Source organism: Lipophrys pholis, assembly GCF_963383615.2.
Source record: "Lipophrys pholis genome assembly, chromosome: 20".
Lineage (NCBI taxonomy): Eukaryota > Metazoa > Chordata > Actinopteri > Blenniiformes > Blenniidae > Lipophrys > Lipophrys pholis.
This window is the reverse complement of record NC_137648.1, coordinates 10,146,761-10,165,872: the sequence shown is the minus strand read 5'-3', so window position 1 is coordinate 10,165,872 and position 19,112 is coordinate 10,146,761. Positions and strand designations below refer to the sequence as shown.

The window sequence follows — 19,112 nt, the reverse complement described above, 5'->3', positions numbered from 1 at the left end:
TCGCTGGCGATTTGATTAGTGGAGGCGGTGAGTGGGCGGACCCTCGTCCTCAAAGGATTTTCCCCGGAGTGGCCAGACGGGCTGGGGGACACAGGATGGCAGAGCTAATAGGAGTACCTAACGGGACATGCGGACGGGCTGCTTTCTTCTAATATTCCAAGTGCTGGTGAGCGTCTCGTCACACTTTTCACAGCGAATAATCACTTCATTTGGCATAATGGTTGAATTTGTGTACGTATTTCTGCTGACTGTTGTCTCGTTTGTCCAGAAACTAAGTCGTCTACTGGACATGAGCTAGCTTGTGTGGTCAGTTGTAGCGGACCCCCAACTGAGGATTAAAAAAAACAACAACAAAAAAACAAGAAGGAAAAAAAAACGGGCTTTAAACAGTGAATATTACTCACCGTCTGCTGGGTAACTTTAAAGGGATTTATACATATAATTGATGCTGGCTGTGCACCGGCGTGTTAATCAGTTTGAATGGAAGTCAGTGGTTAAATCTCATGTATTAAAACTAACGGAGACCGAGGGACGATGAACAGATGTGGGTCAGTCCGTCGGTAACGGGAAGCGACGGTGCGGAACAGTGATTGATCGTGTGTGTGTGTGTGTGTGTGTGTGTGTGTGTGTGTGTGTGTGTGTGTGTGTGTGTGTGTGTGTGTGTGTGTGTGTGTGTGTGTGTGTGTGAGAGAGAGAGAGAGAGAGAGAGAGAGAGAGAGAGAGAGAGAGAGAGAGAGAGAAATCAGGCTGTGGGGAAGAGAGAAGGGAGTGTGCACTGTATGTGCTTGATCCTAATCCATAGTTATTAGTATTATTAGTCTCATCAACAACCAGAAAAATCAGTTTTGATACCCATCTCGTCATATTTCCTGTTTTTGTGGTTTCATTACTACATTGTTTCCTGTAAAATTAGCAAAAGAAAACATCAATTAGCTCCCTGGCCCATTGAATTATTATATTATTATCCCTTTAAGATTATAACAAATTGGGGTCATGTTTGCATTAAAAAGTCAGAAGAATAATCCTGATGAATTACCCAGCAGGTGTTAGGGCTTGCTGGTGTGTTTGAAGATACTGTGAACATGTGTAAGCCTGCAACAGGGGCCTGTGTGGAATCATCAAGGTTATATAATCAGTGTATCCACTAAGGTAAACTTGTGAAATACTTGACTGACTTTTGTCTGAAACCTTTGTTGTACAATAATCTTTAAATTTTATAGGTAGCGCAATTATCAGATCCTTTGAATTTTGATATGTTTATAGCAAATGAAGTAGTTATATGCCTTAAATAAATCACAATTTTAGAATAATAGGGAATAACAAGTTCAAGATATAATTTGAGACCTACATTTCACATCTTTATAAAGAAGTGGCTTTATTTTACTTGTACTTGTACTTTAAATGTGCTGTTGTATCATTGAAATGTGCTAATTTCACTTTCAAATACAAACACTCTCCTTCTGGGTCACGTTACCTTCACAACACTTTTAACCCATTTGCAAAGTAGACCATGGCATCTGCTCTAAAAAAAAAAAAAAAGTTACTATGATTAAACAATACCATGACATTCTAACTTTGCTTGCAGTCATTTACCAATATATTTCAGTTATTGTACAGCCTAGCAGATATGGTGTCCTTTTGTCTCCGTAGTAGAAGAGGAGAAAATCAAGGCCTGGCCTTTTGTGTACCCTGAAGGATTTGCTGTTCTGTACAGTTTTACCCTGTGTGCATCCTCGGCCCCATCACCATCAATGTTTCACCATGAGTGCCCCTGAGTAATACTGGAACAGGGAGACGTTCTTGGATGTAGAGCCACAGCTAAGTTTTTAGTTTTTAGTTTTATTTTTTTACGTCATATTTAGGGCAGTGTGACCTGACGTAATCCACGTTACATTATTCATAACATCAGGACAAGCAAAACAGCCTTCAACACAAGAAGCTGCGCTCGGCTCATAAATTGATAATGACCCCCCCCCCCCCCAGTTCTTAATGGAGTTCTCACATCTGTAGTAAAGGCCTCCTGTAGCTGCTTGGCTGTGGAGATGTGGGCGTCTTACAGGAGCCACAGGAGAAGTGTGTGTTATCCCGGATGCAGCCTGAATGTCACCTCTCCAAGGATCAAAGGCATTCTTGCTGCTGACAGGACTGTTTTACATGGCAGTAATGGGACATCTGAGAGGTTACCTGGTGTGTCTGCAACACATTTGTATGGCTGAGTGGAGATGCCGCGGTGTAATAATTTACCTCTCCAAACACATGGTGGAAAAGAGGAGGTGGAAACAGTAAACATGGGAACACGTGAGAATCCTCTCTGGAGCCGTGGAGCATAAGTTCAGCCTTTACTCTCCCTTTCTAGCACCGGACTGAGTGGAGGATGAAGAGGTTTGGTACGCTTTCATTGCACAAGTATAGGGGGGGCCTTAAAGAAGATTGAAGAAGAGGAGGGGGAAGAGGAGGAGGAGAGAGGAGGGGGAAGGATGCATTGGAGAGCTAGTGCTGTTGCCGTGTGAACGGAGCTCTATTGTCCTGGGAACCTTTCAGTGGCTTCCCCGAGGTCCCTCTTTTTACCCTTCCCCCCACTCGATACACTCTTCCCCCCTCACTCACAACACACACAGACACACACACACATACACACACTGCCAAAAACACATTAGAACACAAACACTTGGTCTATATCCCTACAACCTTTTCTCTCCATCTCACACACTGTCTTATTCTCTCTTATCCCACACAGCTTGTCTCTCTCAGGCGCCCTCCGTTGCCACTTTCCTCGTTTCTCACAAGCACACAAGGGCCTGTCCCTCCTCCCTTCCATCACCCCCTCCACCCCCCCACATCCCTTCCCCTGCTCAGCCGCTCATTATTTCGCCTCGTCGATGTGATTGTCATGCCAGCCAGACAGTAAAAGCAAAAACATGCAATCTTCTCATTTGCATCACCTCATTTCCATGCAACGGCAAGCACAGTGTTTCCAAAATATTTATTCGGAAACTTAAGTTGCGCTCTTGCACCACATCGGCCCCTCACTTCAGTTCAGTGTTCCTTTTGTGGCAGCTAATGATGGGTGTAATTTTACTCCTTTGTTTTCTGATGCTGGCATGAGGCTGGAGGGGTTCGCAGGGGGTCGCTGGCGAGGAAATGAGGCCAGATGAGGACTCTCCTGGTGGGAGTTGGCCGTGGTAAACACAAGGGGAGCTTGTCCTTTGTGGACATTTGCAGCTCGACAAATCTGTAATTACAGTAGTATCCAGCTGGGAGAGGGATAGTGCATTGTCGCTTCTTGATGGGTTGGTGATTTGTTGCGATAACGATGCAATACATTTTTTTTTATATAGTCTCTAAAGAAATAAGAAATCATAATCGTAAATGTTTGGAAGGCAGATAGTTAGTAGCTGTCATGAGTGAACTAGGGCGTAAAGCAGGGACAATATTGGTGTAATCATATTGAATATGTGTATGGTCTAGTAAATATGAGTAATGTTTCTTGTACCTGTCTGCTATTATTAGCCTCGGCCAGACTGCCAGATATCCCGTGACTCTCCAACCTGCTTTTCTCTCTTGATTATTTTTGTTGGCGTTACTGCATAGTAAAAAAAAAAAGAAGTCTGAAATTGTAATTAGGAACGAATTGTTTGACCGGCTTGTCTAAAAGTGGCTGTGCTTGAAAGAGGGTAAGTGCGATTTTCCATCTGCCATCCCTGCACATTCTCCGGGGTTTGCTTCTCGAGCCGGAGCGGCGTATTGTTCTGGCCAAGTGTTTGGAGAGGAAGGAGAGATGTGACACAGGGAGGACCAGGAAACAGGAGCTGCACTCAGACTTCCAAAACAGGATGCAGGAAGAGACATCGATAAGATGGCCGCTCTGATGCACCACGGGAGTTCTCTCGTTTCAAGGGATTGTCTGTTGTCCTTCGAACTACAGAGAGCTCGGAGTGTCTGATCAGAACCCGTCCCAGCTTAATTTAGACTTTTCACAGTTTGCCCAGAATAAGTTTGCAGGCTTGTGGCACCTTTTGTTTTCTTGTGGATTTGTGTTGGGATGCACTTCGTTGCCTCGTTTTTTGGTGTTGGCCGTATCCACCACTCTCTGCCTGTCAGACTTCCAGCTGGGCCAGTGACAAGCTGGCCTCGGATTAGCTGGCATGCTGTATCTTCCTATCCCTAATGCTTTAATCTCTCTGCTGGTCGCCACAAGTCTTCTGGCTTTGAGAACACTGTCAGTCGTCACCCTCTCAGTTCGCTGGTCAACAGCACACCCACTGGTGTTTAATACAAGATCCTTTAACACACTGTCCCTTTCCCTTGGTCACGGCAGTCAACTACTAATATGTATTGCAGAGGTATTTGCTGCTTGGTTAGAGTTGATCGAGTGATTGTGAGGCGAGGCGGTCGTTCTCTGACAGTCCAGTAACAGCAAGCTATTCGGGATGGAAGGTGTTGCAGTATGGATACACACTAGTATGTATGGATGAATGGGTGCTGTTGATTTTGAGCTCTTGGACGGGGAACAAAGCCTCCTCAGTAATCCAACAAACGCATTTAGCCCGGCCTCCATCACTCCTGTGGAAGTCCTGAAAGTTTTGTTATGATAGCAATCTGTGGTGTATGGATTTTTCCTCTGGGTGCTGATCAGATGCTTTATTGGATTTGTCTCTCAAACGGCGTGTGCTTCCTCTTTCCGTCTCCCATCCACAGTTTGTGTCGGTGTGAGGCCTCGCCATGCCGCTGGTGAAGAGGAACATCGAGCCCCGCCACCTCTGCCGAGGCGAGCTCCCCGATGGCATTGGCAGCGAGCTGGAGTGTGTGATGAACAACACACTCTCTGCCATCATCCGCCAGCTCAGCAGCCTGAGTAAGACGCGCGCTCACACACACAATTATGGAACGTTTGTATGTGTTTGAGCGTAACGTAAATAACACAATGTGTCTCCGGACAGTAACCTCTCTTGACTTGAGTGTGGTGTTGATCTCCGCTGTGTTTAGCCTCTTTGTGGCAGGACAAGATCACATGCCTTCATCATTAATCCCGAAGCTGTGATTGATTTGCGTGTTGTCATGGTTACAGGGCCTGGGGTCACTGGGGTAGCGGCGAGCTTACAGCAGACTCAAGCTGGGACACGGAGGGTTGAAATGTAATCCTTTTACATAGCTGTGCAAAAAAAATAAAAAAATCAACCCCCGTGTCCAGCTGTGGACATGTGACTGGACAACACGCATTTTTGTGTCCCAACTGAACTCTTTTGTATTGATTGCTATGCTCACTGAAATACATTAGACAGAGTTATTTTGCAGAACCAAGGGCATCGTTCTTTCCGATCTCTTCTCAAGTTCTTGTTTCGTAACGCTTCATCAGCATTGTGAGTGTTTGTATTGGGCAGATACTCTTTGCCCTTTTATCCTCATTTGCACCCATTTCCCTGCTCTCACGCCAGCTGTCTTTAAAGTTACGCATAAGTTGAAACCTGGGCTTTTTGCTGTTAACCCTCTGCTTTTTGGCCCGGCTCCATCCATTCTGTCTGTCTCGTATTGTGTCAAGTTCCTGCACTGGGAGTGGGCCTTTCAACAGCAGCTGTGCGGGTTAAATATAAACACTCACACAGGCCTGGCGGGCTGTAGCTACAGACTGCACACATAGTGCGTTGCTCTGAGCACAAGTGTGTGAGTGGACCATAAGTATCCTCAGGAGAGGTCAGAGTTGAAGAGGCTCAGCATGCCAGATCTGTGATTCTTCCTTCCTCTCAATGTTTTTCCTGCAGCCCATCCTGTCAGCAGGGGGGGACAGAAATAGCCCATAGCCTAATGTTTTGCTCTGCCACATGTTTATTATTGCGCAGTATTGATGTGAAAATTAAAAAAAAGAAAAAAAGAATGAAACCACTCTGGTTGTGTTCTAATCTGTTGTCATCTGGATAAGTTTGTGATAAAACCTTGTCCTTCTGTCTCGCTGCTGCTCAGATTTACAGTCTTGTAGTAAAAAAGCTCCTGCACTCATTAAATCTGAGCTGAGGTTGTTGTTTCACTCTTGAAGGCTCCTCTGTCATCTGCCCACTGCTTTCCATGGTAGGGGTATTTCTATCTTAATCTCCAAAACCACATGTTTAGCAAGCACATGTGGCATTACAACCAAAACCCAAATTGTTCCTCAGCCAGTCACATGTTAGAAAGTGCTGCGAGCAACATTAGAGATGCAAACATCGTTTTTTTTTAGGTGTTTGCACAGTGGAATAATATAATAGCTGTATAACACCTTATGTAACCTAAAATCTATAGTAAAGTGAATTTAACCTCAGTTCACAAAGAATTACATTTCTCTTTGAACCCATGAATGTGAAATAATCTTCTTGCCAATACCCGGTAACAGATTTTTAGAATTTTGTTTTAACAGCAGTTAAGTTTTTGCGCTACAGAGAATTAACTGCTGTTGTTCAGGTTGATGACAACAAGTTATTTACGTTCCTAGCTGACACTTTTTAAGACGTAAACAAGCTCAACAGTCGCGGGCAAACACCAAACCACCTATATCAGCTTCACAGAAGTAAATAGTGCTGAAAGTTAGGTGCTTTTGGTCACTGGCTGTAATTCGGATGACTGCATTTAGCGCAAACTAAATTATTCATGTGCGATGTTGCTATATGGATTGTATGAGACACCATTTTCTGCTCAGGCTTCAGTTTTCACATTGTGTCACATTACCACTGTATTGATCGGACTTTAGTCTCTGCAGAGACTTATTTGGCTCTGAGTGTGGTATAAAGTCTCCTTCCTCTCAAGTTTCTTGTCTCTTTTTCTCTCTGGTGTTCTCTTCCAGGTAAACATGCAGAGGACATATTCGGGGAGCTATTTAACGAGGCCAACACCTTTTATCTGCGTGCCAACTCGCTCCAGGACCGCATTGACCGCCTGGCCGTGAAGGTCACACAGCTGGACTCCACCGTGGAGGAAGGTGGGTTCAAAAGGAGACAGCATAGCAAGCTGTTAATCCCACCAAAGCCCTATACGTTGTTTTTTTCTGTGCATTTGTTCACTTTCATTTATTTTCATATCCCCCCCCCCTCCCTTGTCATCATGTATAAATATACCTTTAATTTCATAACTCTTTGTTTTTTTTCCTTCATCAGTCTCCCTGCAAGACATTAACATGAGGAAGGCCTTTAAGAGCTCTACCACTCAGGACCAGCAGGTGGTGTCCAAGAGCAGTGTTCCCAATCCTGTCAAAGAGATGTACAACCTGAGTGACAAGCCTCCGCCTCTCATGATCCTCTCGCCTTACAGGTTGGTGATGCGGACTTACACCTTGATATAAATAGATTTACTTTTCAGTCCAGATCAACTTCCTGCACTGTAACCCATCACCCACAGCAGGGAGTCAGTGGTGCAGGCTGTTTCTGGGTATTATTTAAAAGCGATTGGCCACAGATCTAAATTGGTTGTAGTTCTAGAAAAGGATTTAATGGGACAAAACAGATTATTGATAAGAGATATCAATACTCATGTTATCTGTGGCTGTAGTTTATCTACCAGAATTTAAGGTGTACTCTTTGAATTCAATTATATTTGCGTCCGCCACGGACGTAATAAAATTAAATGTTGAAGGTGACCCAGAAACATTTTGCCGGACATCTGATTGCTCGTTTTGTAAAGTATCAGTTGTCACAAATTCTCAAACACAAGTGTTCCTAAATGAAATTATTTTAGTAACGCAGCATTATCATAGATGTTTTTGTGTCGTGTAATGTGATTTGTGTCTGGGTCTGTTTTTTATATACGATCAAGATTCATTGCAGAGTTTCTGGTTCGACGTGAAGTGAAATTATTGTGATAAGGAATCATTCTGAGTCGTGAGGTCTACGCTGGTTTTCTTTAAGTAGGTTTTTCAAATGAATCTGAACATGGCAGATACATATCAGGAAATCTTTTAATTGTATTTCTATTGTTACTTTCTGAATCACATTGATAATGAAAGCAGCTCTGATATATTTCCTGCCACAGTTGGAAGCTGCTCTCATCCCTTCTGTGCTTTCCAGGACTTGGCTGCGTTGGTCTCTGTACTCAGCCAGTCTGGCTCCAGTGGAAAAATCCTTCTCACCTCGAGAACATCGCACACATTTTCCACATTTTTCTGCTTTTCCACTTTCTCATCCTTTCATTACCAGTTAGGCCGCCTTCAATAAAACTGCACGAGCCCCACTCATAATTTCACTATTGTTCTTCCATCAGCCGCCTCCACTTCTGCAATATTCATGGATTTTCATGTTTTATTTCTTCCCATTACTTCCCATTTATTACTTCCCACAAATGGAATCAAAAGATGCTACTGCTGTGTGTGATCTAACATTATCCCTGAGCAGGAGAGGATTTTGGTTAGTTTTATGTATATAAAGACACAAGTAAAAGCTTATTTGGTGTTTGACTCTATAGGGATGATCACAAGGAGGCACTTAAGTTCTACACGGATCCCTCTTACTTCTTTGATTTGTGGAAAGAAAAGATGCTGCAGGACACAGAGGACAAGAGGAAAGAAAAGAGGAAGCAGAAGGTACTGCACTGCATAGGAGATGTTGTGATTGTCAGCACTTTCTGGTTAATTTACAGTAGAACAATAAAAAGCCTCTTTTGTCCATCCTCCAGGAGCAGAGGCGTTGTGTCGATGGAACGCTACAGAGGGAGGTGAAGAAGGTCCGCAAGGCGCGGAACCGTCGGCAGGAGTGGAACATGATGGCTCTGGATAAGGAGCTGAGGCCAGACCACCGACACACCATCCACCGTGACAGAGGGGCTTCATCCGAGGGTTCAATGTCACCAGAGAACAGGTCATTTATCACACACACTGGACTTCATTTTCATTCTCTTACACTACTTGTTGACGTGAACTTCTGCTTTCTTTGCCCTCATCAGGGGCCACGGCTTAGATCAGCACCATTACCCCAACAGCATGAACCACGCCGGCCACGCCCACACCTACTCTGGCCCTCCGCCCAGTGTCCTGGCAGCTCAGATGGCCGCTGGTCACGTCGCTCGCGGCGGAGGTGAACACGACGCGCGAGGCAGGATGATGATGGCCTATCAGGGTGGGACACTGGGCCGCGCTCACCATCACCAAGTCCCACTGCCTCCTCCGCCCACAGAGGCTATGAACGGCGGCTCCATGTCCCTCCCACCAATGGACTATAAGTAAGTGAAAAGGCCAGGTCCCTGCTCTTTGTTGAGAACTTTGAGCTAATGCTGCCCCCTAGTGGGTTACCTAAATATACCTTGCACTTTATTGTGTACAAGTATGACTGTTCTTAACTCATTTTGTGTCACTTACTCTTCCACAGTATGGATGGTTACGCCAACACCAGCCCTCCGCCCCCGCCTCCCGCTCCTCTCATCCCCTCTGCCCAAACAGCCTTCGCTTCACCTCCCGGAGGTCCGATGTCTCCCGGCCAGATGGCTGGCGGCTACGCTCCACCTCCACCACCTGTATGTGGAGCTCAGGTTGCTCCACCTCCACCCGGTCCTCCACCTCCTCCTCTTCTAGCTGGTGCCTCCCACGCAACCACCCACAAGATGGCCTCTGCTGCGTCTGTTGAGTCCTCAGTGGTCAACGATGCCCGCAGTGATCTACTGGCTGCTATACGTATGGGTAAGGGTTTTCATTAGGTTTCAGTCGAGAGCAGTTTTCTTCATATACATGTGCGTCTCTTTAAGTCTCAGAACAATTTAGTTTTAGATTCATTTCTGTACTGAAATTGTGCATTCACACAAACTCATAATGTGTGAAATATGTCACCGTTTCAATCATATTTTAGATGTATAGGAAAATCTCAAGATTACCTGTGAATGTACTAAAAGTAAAACATGTTAAACAAAGATTTACCAGTGAAATGCAACACTCGAATGCATAACCTTGGAGTAATGAATGATACATTCTCCCTCATTTTGATCTGCACAAAATGCGATCATGATAGATTATCAGTTACTTTGTTAAAGTATATGAAATTAGTTTCCAATCTGACATTCACTTTCCACTTTCCACAAAAGGGTTAGTGTTAAAAATACACATGATATGTGTTTATCCAGTAAATGTATCTTCAGTGTGAGGAATTACATTACAGTAAGGATGAAACCCCACTGTACGTTCTCTTTTTCGATGCAGGCATCCAGCTGAAGAAGGTGCAGGAGCAGCAGGAGCAGCAGGCCAAGAGAGAACCGGTCGGGAACGACGTGGCCACCATCCTGTCACGACGCATCGCGGTGGAGTACTCCGACTCGGAGGACGACTCGGAGTTGGAGGAGAACGATTGGTCGGATTAATACACACACACACACACACACACACACACACACACACACACACACACACACACACACACACACACACACACACACACACACACACACACACACACACACACACACACACACACACACACACACTCACAGAATAAATGAAATAGGATAACCACTGAAACTACTCACACAAAATAAAATATGCAGTCAGTTGATCTTGTACTCACCTGAAGGAATGCCCAGTGTGCCACGTTCGCAGGTCGTCACAGACTTTGTTGCTGGAAAACACAGACACACACTACACCTACTCACAATCACATGCTGTAGGTCGATATAAGCTGAATGGTCCAAAACTGGAAACCTGGGGGTGTATTCAAGGCGTGTAAACACTGTAAAAAGACAAGCAATGGATCTAATGCTGAACTGCTCTGTGGTACATGACCACTTGGGTTTGCTGGTTGTATTTGGGAGCGTTGTGAATACACTCCAGTGGATGTTTCTCTACCTGTTATAACACTATAGACACCCTGTGAAGCTGCACATGTCATGAATAGTTAAAGCTCGGGAGCGTTAGAATTATTAGAAACGTCCATCTTGAGCTAACCAATGTACTTTTCTCTCTTTTTTAAAAAATGTTATTACTGAACCACTACGCTATAGGTAATGAAGCTGGTTTTTAACGTGTAGATAACAATAACTGGAAGTAACAGACGAGTTCAGCTGCAGGTTGGTGAGCCTCTGGCAGCCCAACCAATTACCAATCGAAGGTGTAACGGGATTGAGTCGCCACCCATGTGGGACAGGGTGAGGTGGAATGGGAGAGGGGGAGGGGATGGAGGGGTCAAGTATATGCGACACTGAACTTTGTAACCTTTGACCCAGAGAAAAATAAAATGCTGAATGACTGATCATGTATGGACTGGCACATCTCTTTACTATTCCACTATCGTCATCAGGCCTGAAGATTCTCAGTCACCCGGGTCATGAAATATCAACTGCGACATGAAGGCAGGTGGTTATAATGTTATGGCTGACTGTTATATACTAAACATGATAAGAGGACGCCGTTTCGAGCACACCCAAAGAATTGACCGTTTCTTCATATCTAATATGCAATCCAGCGTTTTCACGCGAGCGGTGAAACGTCTTTAAAACTTGAAGCAAGTCTGGTTGCCTTTACGTCGTCATAGAGACGACACATACCTGGCTCTTAAGACTTCAGTTTCCATGGGAACAGTACAGCTAAGAAGGGGAGTTGCCAGGGAAACAGGAGTGCGGGAAGCGGGGCAGCGAGCCGGGGCTCGGATGGACAAATTAGTCAAGGCAGGAGTTTTATGCACAGTACATGTTTGTTTTTAATACAAAATTAACAAGATCTCTCAATTGAGTGAGCTAACCAAAGCAATAAAAAGTACAACTAACACCTTGGAAAAATAGACACCACGTTCACACAAAGTTTTTGTTTGTTTGTTTTTTTTTTCTACAATATCTCAGGTAAATTAGTGCATGTTGATTATCATTTTATACGTTTCATTTTGCAGATACTTAATTCGTTGTGCCATTTTCAAACCAAAAAATAAAGTGCATTTCACATTGAAAACTACGCATACGTCTACACAAGATGCTGTTACTGTGGCGTCCCCCCCCCCCCCACCCCCAACCCAACCCACCCACACACCCACCCACGTCTCCAACCCTTTCCCCTCAAACACACACACACACACACACACACACACACACACACACACACACACACACACACACACACACACACTCACAGGCCCTTGAGTGTTTTGATATTTAGCTCTAAATTAGTAACCATCGGAAACATCACATCCTCCCTCTGAGTAACAGCCCGTCACCAGCAATGCCGTCCCAACAAGCCCAGTCGCCTTGTGTACGGTGAACACTGTGAATTCATCCATTCAGTGGAATAACAGGTGTGCCACAGAGGAGTGTTACATCCAACATCGCAGTCTTTTACCTTTCTTGGATACAAAGCCCTTTTACACACCTGCTCAACAATGAAGGTCTCAACAATACTGTTGGCTGCACAAAGAAATTCACATTCACCAATCAGTGGGGAAAAGAACAATTTTTAAATTCTGCCGTTTGCTTTTACCCTTCTTCTCTTTTAAATCTTCCTCCGACCAGCCTTTATGAACTGGTGCATATTGAAGCAAAGGAAGGTGTACGCGAAACAGAACAGAGTCTACGTCAACGTGGAGAAGTGTCGTTCAAAAAACAAACCCAGTGCGACCCATCGCGCCCTCCATTCTGACTGGCTTTGGTAGCACCATGCACGGTGGTCTAAAGTCCCTCCTCTTCAGCATGCCTTATGTACAGAAACAAATGAGTTGAGAGGAGACTTCACTCAATCAGTTTTGATAAATACTACATTCAGAAAAAGGCTTTACAGCGCGGTTATATCGTACAACATCACAATCTGAAAGAATTCAGGCCAGACTAAAGTGGAAAAAAATAGAACTTTTCAATGAATATAACAAAATAGATTTTTCTTCAAAGGTAAAGTAATAAGAGTTTGTGACGTTTGTGTTGTGCCAGTCTGACCCGTTGGTGCTCATCAAATAACTACAGGGTTCAGTCTGACACTGTGCACAAGTTCACACACACCGGCTACGTCCTAATGCTCCGAAACGTTCTTCTTTAACCTTCCTTACTTACCCTCCCTGCTTTTAAAAAAAAAAAAAAAAAAAAAAAGTTTAGCAGCTGATCTGAGGCCCGAGCGATTAAGACTGGGAGCTCCTCAGATTTCTACCAGGCTCACTGCCAAGAGGAGGCGGCGAGGAAGGAAAGAAGAAGCATTATCTTTGTATTTGGAAGTAGCCGTTTTTAGCTCATAGGATCATTCAGAGGTCACTTAACGGACTCCTGCCTCAACCAGACTAGATTGATTTTCAATAGAGGATAGGATTAGTGATAGAAGAGACACAGAGTACACAGCAGGACGAGGATCCCAACTCATTAAAAGTCCCTTTCACTTTGGCTTGAAGTGCTGGAGCGTCACGCCCACCTCCTAGTCCAGATCCCCCTCCGAAAAGCTCGACAAACACAGAAACGAGGCCACTTCTCTCAGAATCAACAGGAAGACTGGCAGCATTGTCGTCCCGAGGTCAGTGGGGGGAAAGAGGTGTGGGGTGGGCGTCAGACAGGACTTGATATAACTCATAAACTGCATCGGTCCCCACACTGACGCCACGAGGAGTCGGACCGTGGTCTGCTGGAGCTGCTGGTTCACAAACACACACAGACACACACATGCACACACCCAGAGGCCATGCAACTCTCACCAGATGCACGGATAAAACACTGTCCTGAATCACGCACTGATATTTGAAGTTACAACACTCAGGACGGTTTGTATGCTCACAGAAGGCAGAGGCAACAGAAGAAAACGTTCACAATTTCATCCCGGTGAGACAAAAGATCAAAGCCCAATTTTGTTTGGAAAAAAAAAAAAAAAAAAAAAATCATCCGTGGTGATTGAATGAGGCAGTGGTGTCACCTTGATGAATGAGTCGTTTGATCTCATCCATCTTTCTTTTCCAGCCTGGGACTGATTATCCCGCCACCTATTTGAAGATGTGTCACTGAAGCATCACTTAGAGCCCACCGAGCCCCCTCTTCCACTACACACACCCCCCCCCCCTCCCGAGAATCCATGGTGGCACTGCACTCTGCAGGAAGAAGATGTCACGTTGGCGATGTGGAGGTTATTGCTGTCTGAGTATTGCTTCACATCTAAAAAATAACTACCTTTCGTTGGCTAGTTATTGCTGACATGATCTGCAGGATTAAGGAATCAAACTTTTTTTTGTTTCGTTTTTTCTGGGAGGCAGCTAACTCAGAGCAGCTGATCGTTGATGGTGCTCGAGCGCCGAGCGGAGCCTCTGAATTTGGAACTTGTCGCAAATTTACAGCAAAACGCTACAAAATATCCACATTTTTCAAAAAAAACCAACCAAAAAACGGTGTGCCACTCTTGCAACGTTCGACAGGACGATTTTAGCTCTTTCAATGCAATACATGTGAGGTACACTGCGGTATGTTTGACACAAACACAATTATTGGGGTCGTGGTGACATCAGGAAGCTTTGGGACATCGCCAGCAGTGGCCTGGGTGAACCTACTACACTCACGTACGCTGGAAAACAAAACAAAAACAAAAAAAAAAACAGGGATCTTTGCTTGTTGTATGCAAACTACAGTGATGTGGAGCAGGCAGAGATCATATTATACGGTCGGTGTGTGCCTGCAGAGAAACCGGGCAACGTTTCCTCAGAAGAGAGCAGGATAAGTAAAATGCAAGTCAAACCTACTTAAAGAGAGCCGTGGAAAATCCAGAGCAAAGAAAGTATTTTTGTTATCTCTAATGAGTTCACCATAAGCTGTCTGTTATTTATATACAGTGGCTGGGGACATTAGTCATTAACTTGTATATTTAGTGTGCCAGTGGCTCTGAGCCGCTTCTATTTTACAATTGCCCTCCTTTGTATTTTCCTCGCAAATCAGTGAGATTTTCACTGCCAGAGCTCCTCATAAAGCGAGAATGGCGATGCAAACGGGGTGCATCATTGGTAGGAGCCTTCAGGAAACACAATGTATGCTTCAGGCCATTTCTGAAACTGACATTTTAGGGAAGACGTGACTTTTTTTGTTTGTTTGTTTTATTTCCCATCAGAATCAAAGTGTTCCTCTGCTCATCTTGGGAAAAGGGAACCTATCATTGTTTCAAATCTAAGATTTCTAGAATTCATTAGAATTTACTTGCAAATATTTGTAATATTTATCTAGAAAACACAAGATTCACAGGGAGATGACTTTTTCTCAGCAAATTTAACATTTTCATTCTTTTAGAGAAATGACAAGAAAAGCAAATAAGAGGAGGATAAAGCCATTTCGAAATGAGATATTACAGTTTCAGATTATATATAAAGATTTATCACATTCTGATTTCAAGAGCATCTATAGCACCAAAAGAGTTTAGTCGTTTATTAGGGACTAGTCCTCTCATACATACTATTATTTCATAAAACAGACCTAAAGGTGTATAATTATCCTGCTCTCTTCTAAATCATCCTGTCATTTGAACACTTATTATTATTTCGTCAGAGTTGATTATTTATTTTCTTCACCTATGATTTCTTTCGAGGTAATACACGAAACACTGACTTTATATGGAATTACTGTCAGTTTAAGAGTTGTCGTCAAATTGATTATAGCCACGCTTACCTAATGTACTCCACACTGTTAAAGAATGTTAGTGGGGGTAAATGGCGGCTTCTCCCGGGGCTCAGAGTCTGGCCGCCGACGAGAGAGCTCATCCAAAACACATTGGACGCAAAGAGGACAAGAAATGAATTAAATTGGGAAGCGGCGAGTAGGAGCAGGAGCTTTCTCTTCCCGGCATGTGTTGAGGACGCGGCGCGCGGACGGATGAGAAGGCGCGCGGCGGCTCTATTTTTAGCTCTCCGCGGCTGTTTGGCTTTCGACGCACGTTCGGAGTGCAGCAGCAGTGCGCCGGGATGCTGCTCCTCCAGACGGGCTTTACTGTGGAAATGCCTGCGTCTGCAGCCGCCGTCTCACCTCCCCTCTCATCCTCACCACCGCACGCATCAATATATATATATATATATATTTATTTATTTTTTCTCATTTTTCCTTTATCACGCACGCGCGAGCGCAAATGAATCTACCCCCCTCCTATTCGAGGAGAAACAAACACGTGCCAGCCGGAGCTCCAGCGCTGTAAAGTGTATGCACATTGTATATACGTACAGCTGCTGCCTGTACCATGTGATGCACTCGACGCTCTCTGCAGAAATGAAGAAGGGCGTGGCATGTAGGCAGAGAGGGAGGGGGCAGGGGGCATAGCGGCCTCTTGCCGGGGAAGACAGTAACCACCTTGCCCTGCGGTGAGTGTGACAAAGTGGAGGGGGAAAAAAGCAATCCATCCTAATGGGCAACTAACCAAACTGCATTGGCCACTGACTTTAGCCGGAGCTGAAGCCTCTACTGCCTCCCGCTTCCCCCCCAGACCTCTCCTGCTGTCGCTCTCCGAGACACTGGACGGGTCCAGTGAGGAGCACAGCTGACCCAGGTCGCCTCGTTCTCCCCACCTAGGTCCGCCCCGGGTCAGACGTCGCTTGGGGTCCGTGCACGTTGGGCCACACTGGCGGGAACACAGCCGCAACACACCAGCCACAGCGCCTTCTGGATCTCCTGGTTCCTGAAGGCGTAGATGACTGGGTTGATGACGGAGTTGTAGGTGGCAGGCACCAGCGTGGCGTAGGTGTAGAGCGGTGGGTAGGTGTAGTCAGCGATGAGGGAGTAGACAGTGAACGGCATCCAGCAGGCGGCAAAGGTACCCAGGATGATGGCCAGGGTTGACACGCCCTTCCGCGTGGTGACGTAGTGGGGCGTGGCAGCCAGGAAGTGGTGCTGGAGGGCGATCTGGTGAGCGTGGCGCATCACGATCTTGCAGATCTGGACGTATAGTTGCAGCATGAGGCCAAAGAGCAGGAGGAAGGAGACGGACAGCACCGCAATGTTGTTTTTTGTCAGTGGTCGTACCACGCTGCATGTGGCCTCCTCTGCCAGGCAGTTGACTCCGGTGACCGGCAGCAGGCCGAGACACAGCGAGAGGCCCCACAGCAGCACCAGCATGGTGTAGGTGAAGGCCGCCGTCCGCTCCGAGTTGTAAGTGAGGGCGTAGTACAGCGACAGGTAGCGGTCTATGGTGATGGCCAGCAAGCTGAAGACCGAGGCAGAGAAGGAGGCCACCACTAAGCCCACGGTCAGCAGCTGGGCCGAGTCGGAGCGAAGCAAGTAGGCACAGGTGAAGTGAAGCACGAGACCCAGGCCGGCCAGCAGGTCAGCCAGCGCCAGGCTGCCTATCAGCAAGAACATGGGGGCCCTGAGCGCCGGGTTCTGCCCGATCACCAGCACCACCAAGGCGTTCTCGCACGCTATCAGAGTCCCCGATGAGCAGAGCACGATGTCCCAGGGGTTGACCAGCAGCGGCAGCTGGCTGGGCTGGAGTCCGTCCTCCGGGGGAAACGTCCCCAGGCCGGTGCTGTTGTCCATCAGCCCCCCGCTACCGCTGGCCCACGCTGTGGGGTCAGGGCTCAACCAGCCGGGGGTGGCCGGTGGCTCTTCACTCATTGTTCCCCCCATCTGTAATCAACACACAAACATAGACTATTAAAAGACTGTAATCTTTGCATTTGACAAGAGCAAGAACTTAATGGAAGTCATTGCCTGATTAAGTAAAGAAAACAAGAACCACGGAGTTCTGGCACTTTAAATCACAAGAATAGAAAAACTATTTAACCCTTCATTCATTCATCCTTTGAATGCATCCATCTTCTACTCTGCCTTGTCTGGTCTCGGGCTGTGCGATAACCCTTCATTCATTTTGGAAGTGACTGGTTATATAGGAAAACAATGTGATTAATAAATGGGATTATTTACAGGTAAATCCACTAAAGATTTCAAACCTTTAGTACAGGGATCATGTTCAGATTGTCTCAGAGGTCAAAATATCAAAGTTAACAAGAAACTGTACTAATTACTTCTTACAATCCCAGTAAAAGAGAAACTCGCTCCCTGACTAAAAATATAGAAGACTATTTTATTCTGTAGAGATAATGATAATTGAACACCTCGTGAAAAATCAAACAACCCTGGTACTGGACTGACACTGTTGGTGCCGTTTGTAAAGGATTTCAGGAAAGACACAAATCTTAAAACAGCTTTTCCAAACTCCTTGATGTTTCCAGTTGATTTGTCCTCCTTACCTTACAGGCTGCTACGTGAGCTTGAGATCCTTAAATACCGACACAGAGCACATTTGCATGGGGGGAAAAGGTCCTGGAAGCTATAAATAAATCTGTTAGAGGAGTCTTTTTTTTTTTTTTTTAAGTTTACCAGTTTCCTTGTGGTGTGGGAGGTTGTTTCTCATCTGGCTACAAGCTCACCTCTTTGTCCCGCTCTGGATTTATGCATTTTTATTTTTTTTCTTTAAAGACACATGTGTTACTCATTCCACAACACAAACAGTCAAGGTTATACTGAGCACACACTAACCTTAATGTTGCTGTTGTGCAACATAGGACCAAAACCAGCAGATAACTATTTTCTAAACTGTTTTTTTTTTTTTTTTTGAAATACATGGTACTAATGCAGCAGAAATGCACATTTATTTACCTGCTGTTAACAGGTAGGATGCTGTATCTCCCTTTGGGATTTGAAACAAGTGTTTGGTAAGGCTGTTATAATAGAGAGCTTGTGGAAAGCTGTTAAAATGAGAAGAAGAAACCAGAACAGGGCTTTCAGTAGATCTAAGCTTAATAAAGAGCCATTGATAAACCGCTACCGGCATTAATCCACGGTCGGTGCTCTCCACAGACACCGCACCCGTCTTCGCTCCACCACGCGTCTCACACGCTGGTGGCCATGCAGCGCACCAACACCATGAGCACCTTGCATCACAGAAACACACAGCTCCTGCTCCACGTCAGCAAAAGGTTGCTGGGAGAAGGGGGGGTGTGCATCTTTCCCCGTGCGTGACCAAGATGCCCAACAATCCGCTTCCAGCAGCAGCAGCAGTCATACCTTGACTCCGTGAGGTGAGACTTCCCGTCTAGATGGAAGAGCCGCGGCTTCGTATGTCCATGTTACCGAGGAGGATGGTGCAGCGCCGGTGGACAGCAGAGACGCAGCTCGGGGAGGAAGAGGAAGAGGAGGAGGAGGAGGAGGAGGAAGGGGTGATGGAAGGAGAAGAAAAGCAAAGAGCGCGAAGCGGCTCCGTCGTT

At 45.6% G+C, this 19,112-nt stretch overlaps 2 protein-coding genes across 2 annotated transcripts; one reads left to right on the top strand and one right to left on the bottom strand.

Moving 5' to 3' along the window:
- Positions 1 to 73: 73 nt before the first annotated feature.
- Positions 74 to 11,188, top strand: wasf3b (WASP family member 3b). The gene is made up of 9 exons (XM_080489859.1): positions 74 to 166; positions 4,699 to 4,855; positions 6,812 to 6,946; positions 7,122 to 7,275; positions 8,422 to 8,539; positions 8,632 to 8,813; positions 8,899 to 9,174; positions 9,321 to 9,628; positions 10,142 to 11,188. The coding sequence occupies exons 2-9, from the start codon at positions 4,723 to 4,725 to the stop codon at positions 10,297 to 10,299; spliced, it is 1,464 nt and encodes a 487-aa protein (XP_080345985.1). The 5' UTR covers positions 74 to 166; positions 4,699 to 4,722; the 3' UTR covers positions 10,300 to 11,188.
- A 5,243-nt stretch (positions 11,189 to 16,431) lies between these two features.
- gpr12 (G protein-coupled receptor 12) lies at positions 16,432 to 17,472 on the bottom strand (the record flags this gene model as incomplete). The annotated part of the gene is made up of 1 exon (XM_080489056.1): positions 16,432 to 17,472. One exon carries the CDS (start codon positions 17,470 to 17,472, stop codon positions 16,432 to 16,434), a length of 1,041 nt encoding a protein of 346 aa, XP_080345182.1.
- Between the last annotated feature and the right edge of the window lie 1,640 nt (positions 17,473 to 19,112).

Excerpts from the sequence above, each read along its gene's own strand:
- wasf3b (XM_080489859.1), top strand. The coding sequence starts at position 4,723 with ATGCCGCTGGTGAAGAGGAACATCGAGCCCCGCCACCTCTGCCGAGGC. Across the intron at positions 7,276-8,421 it reads ATGATCCTCTCGCCTTACAG|GGATGATCACAAGGAGGCAC; the intron begins GTTGGTGATGCG and ends TTGACTCTATAG. Across the intron at positions 9,629-10,141 it reads ACTGGCTGCTATACGTATGG|GCATCCAGCTGAAGAAGGTG; the intron begins GTAAGGGTTTTC and ends TTTTCGATGCAG.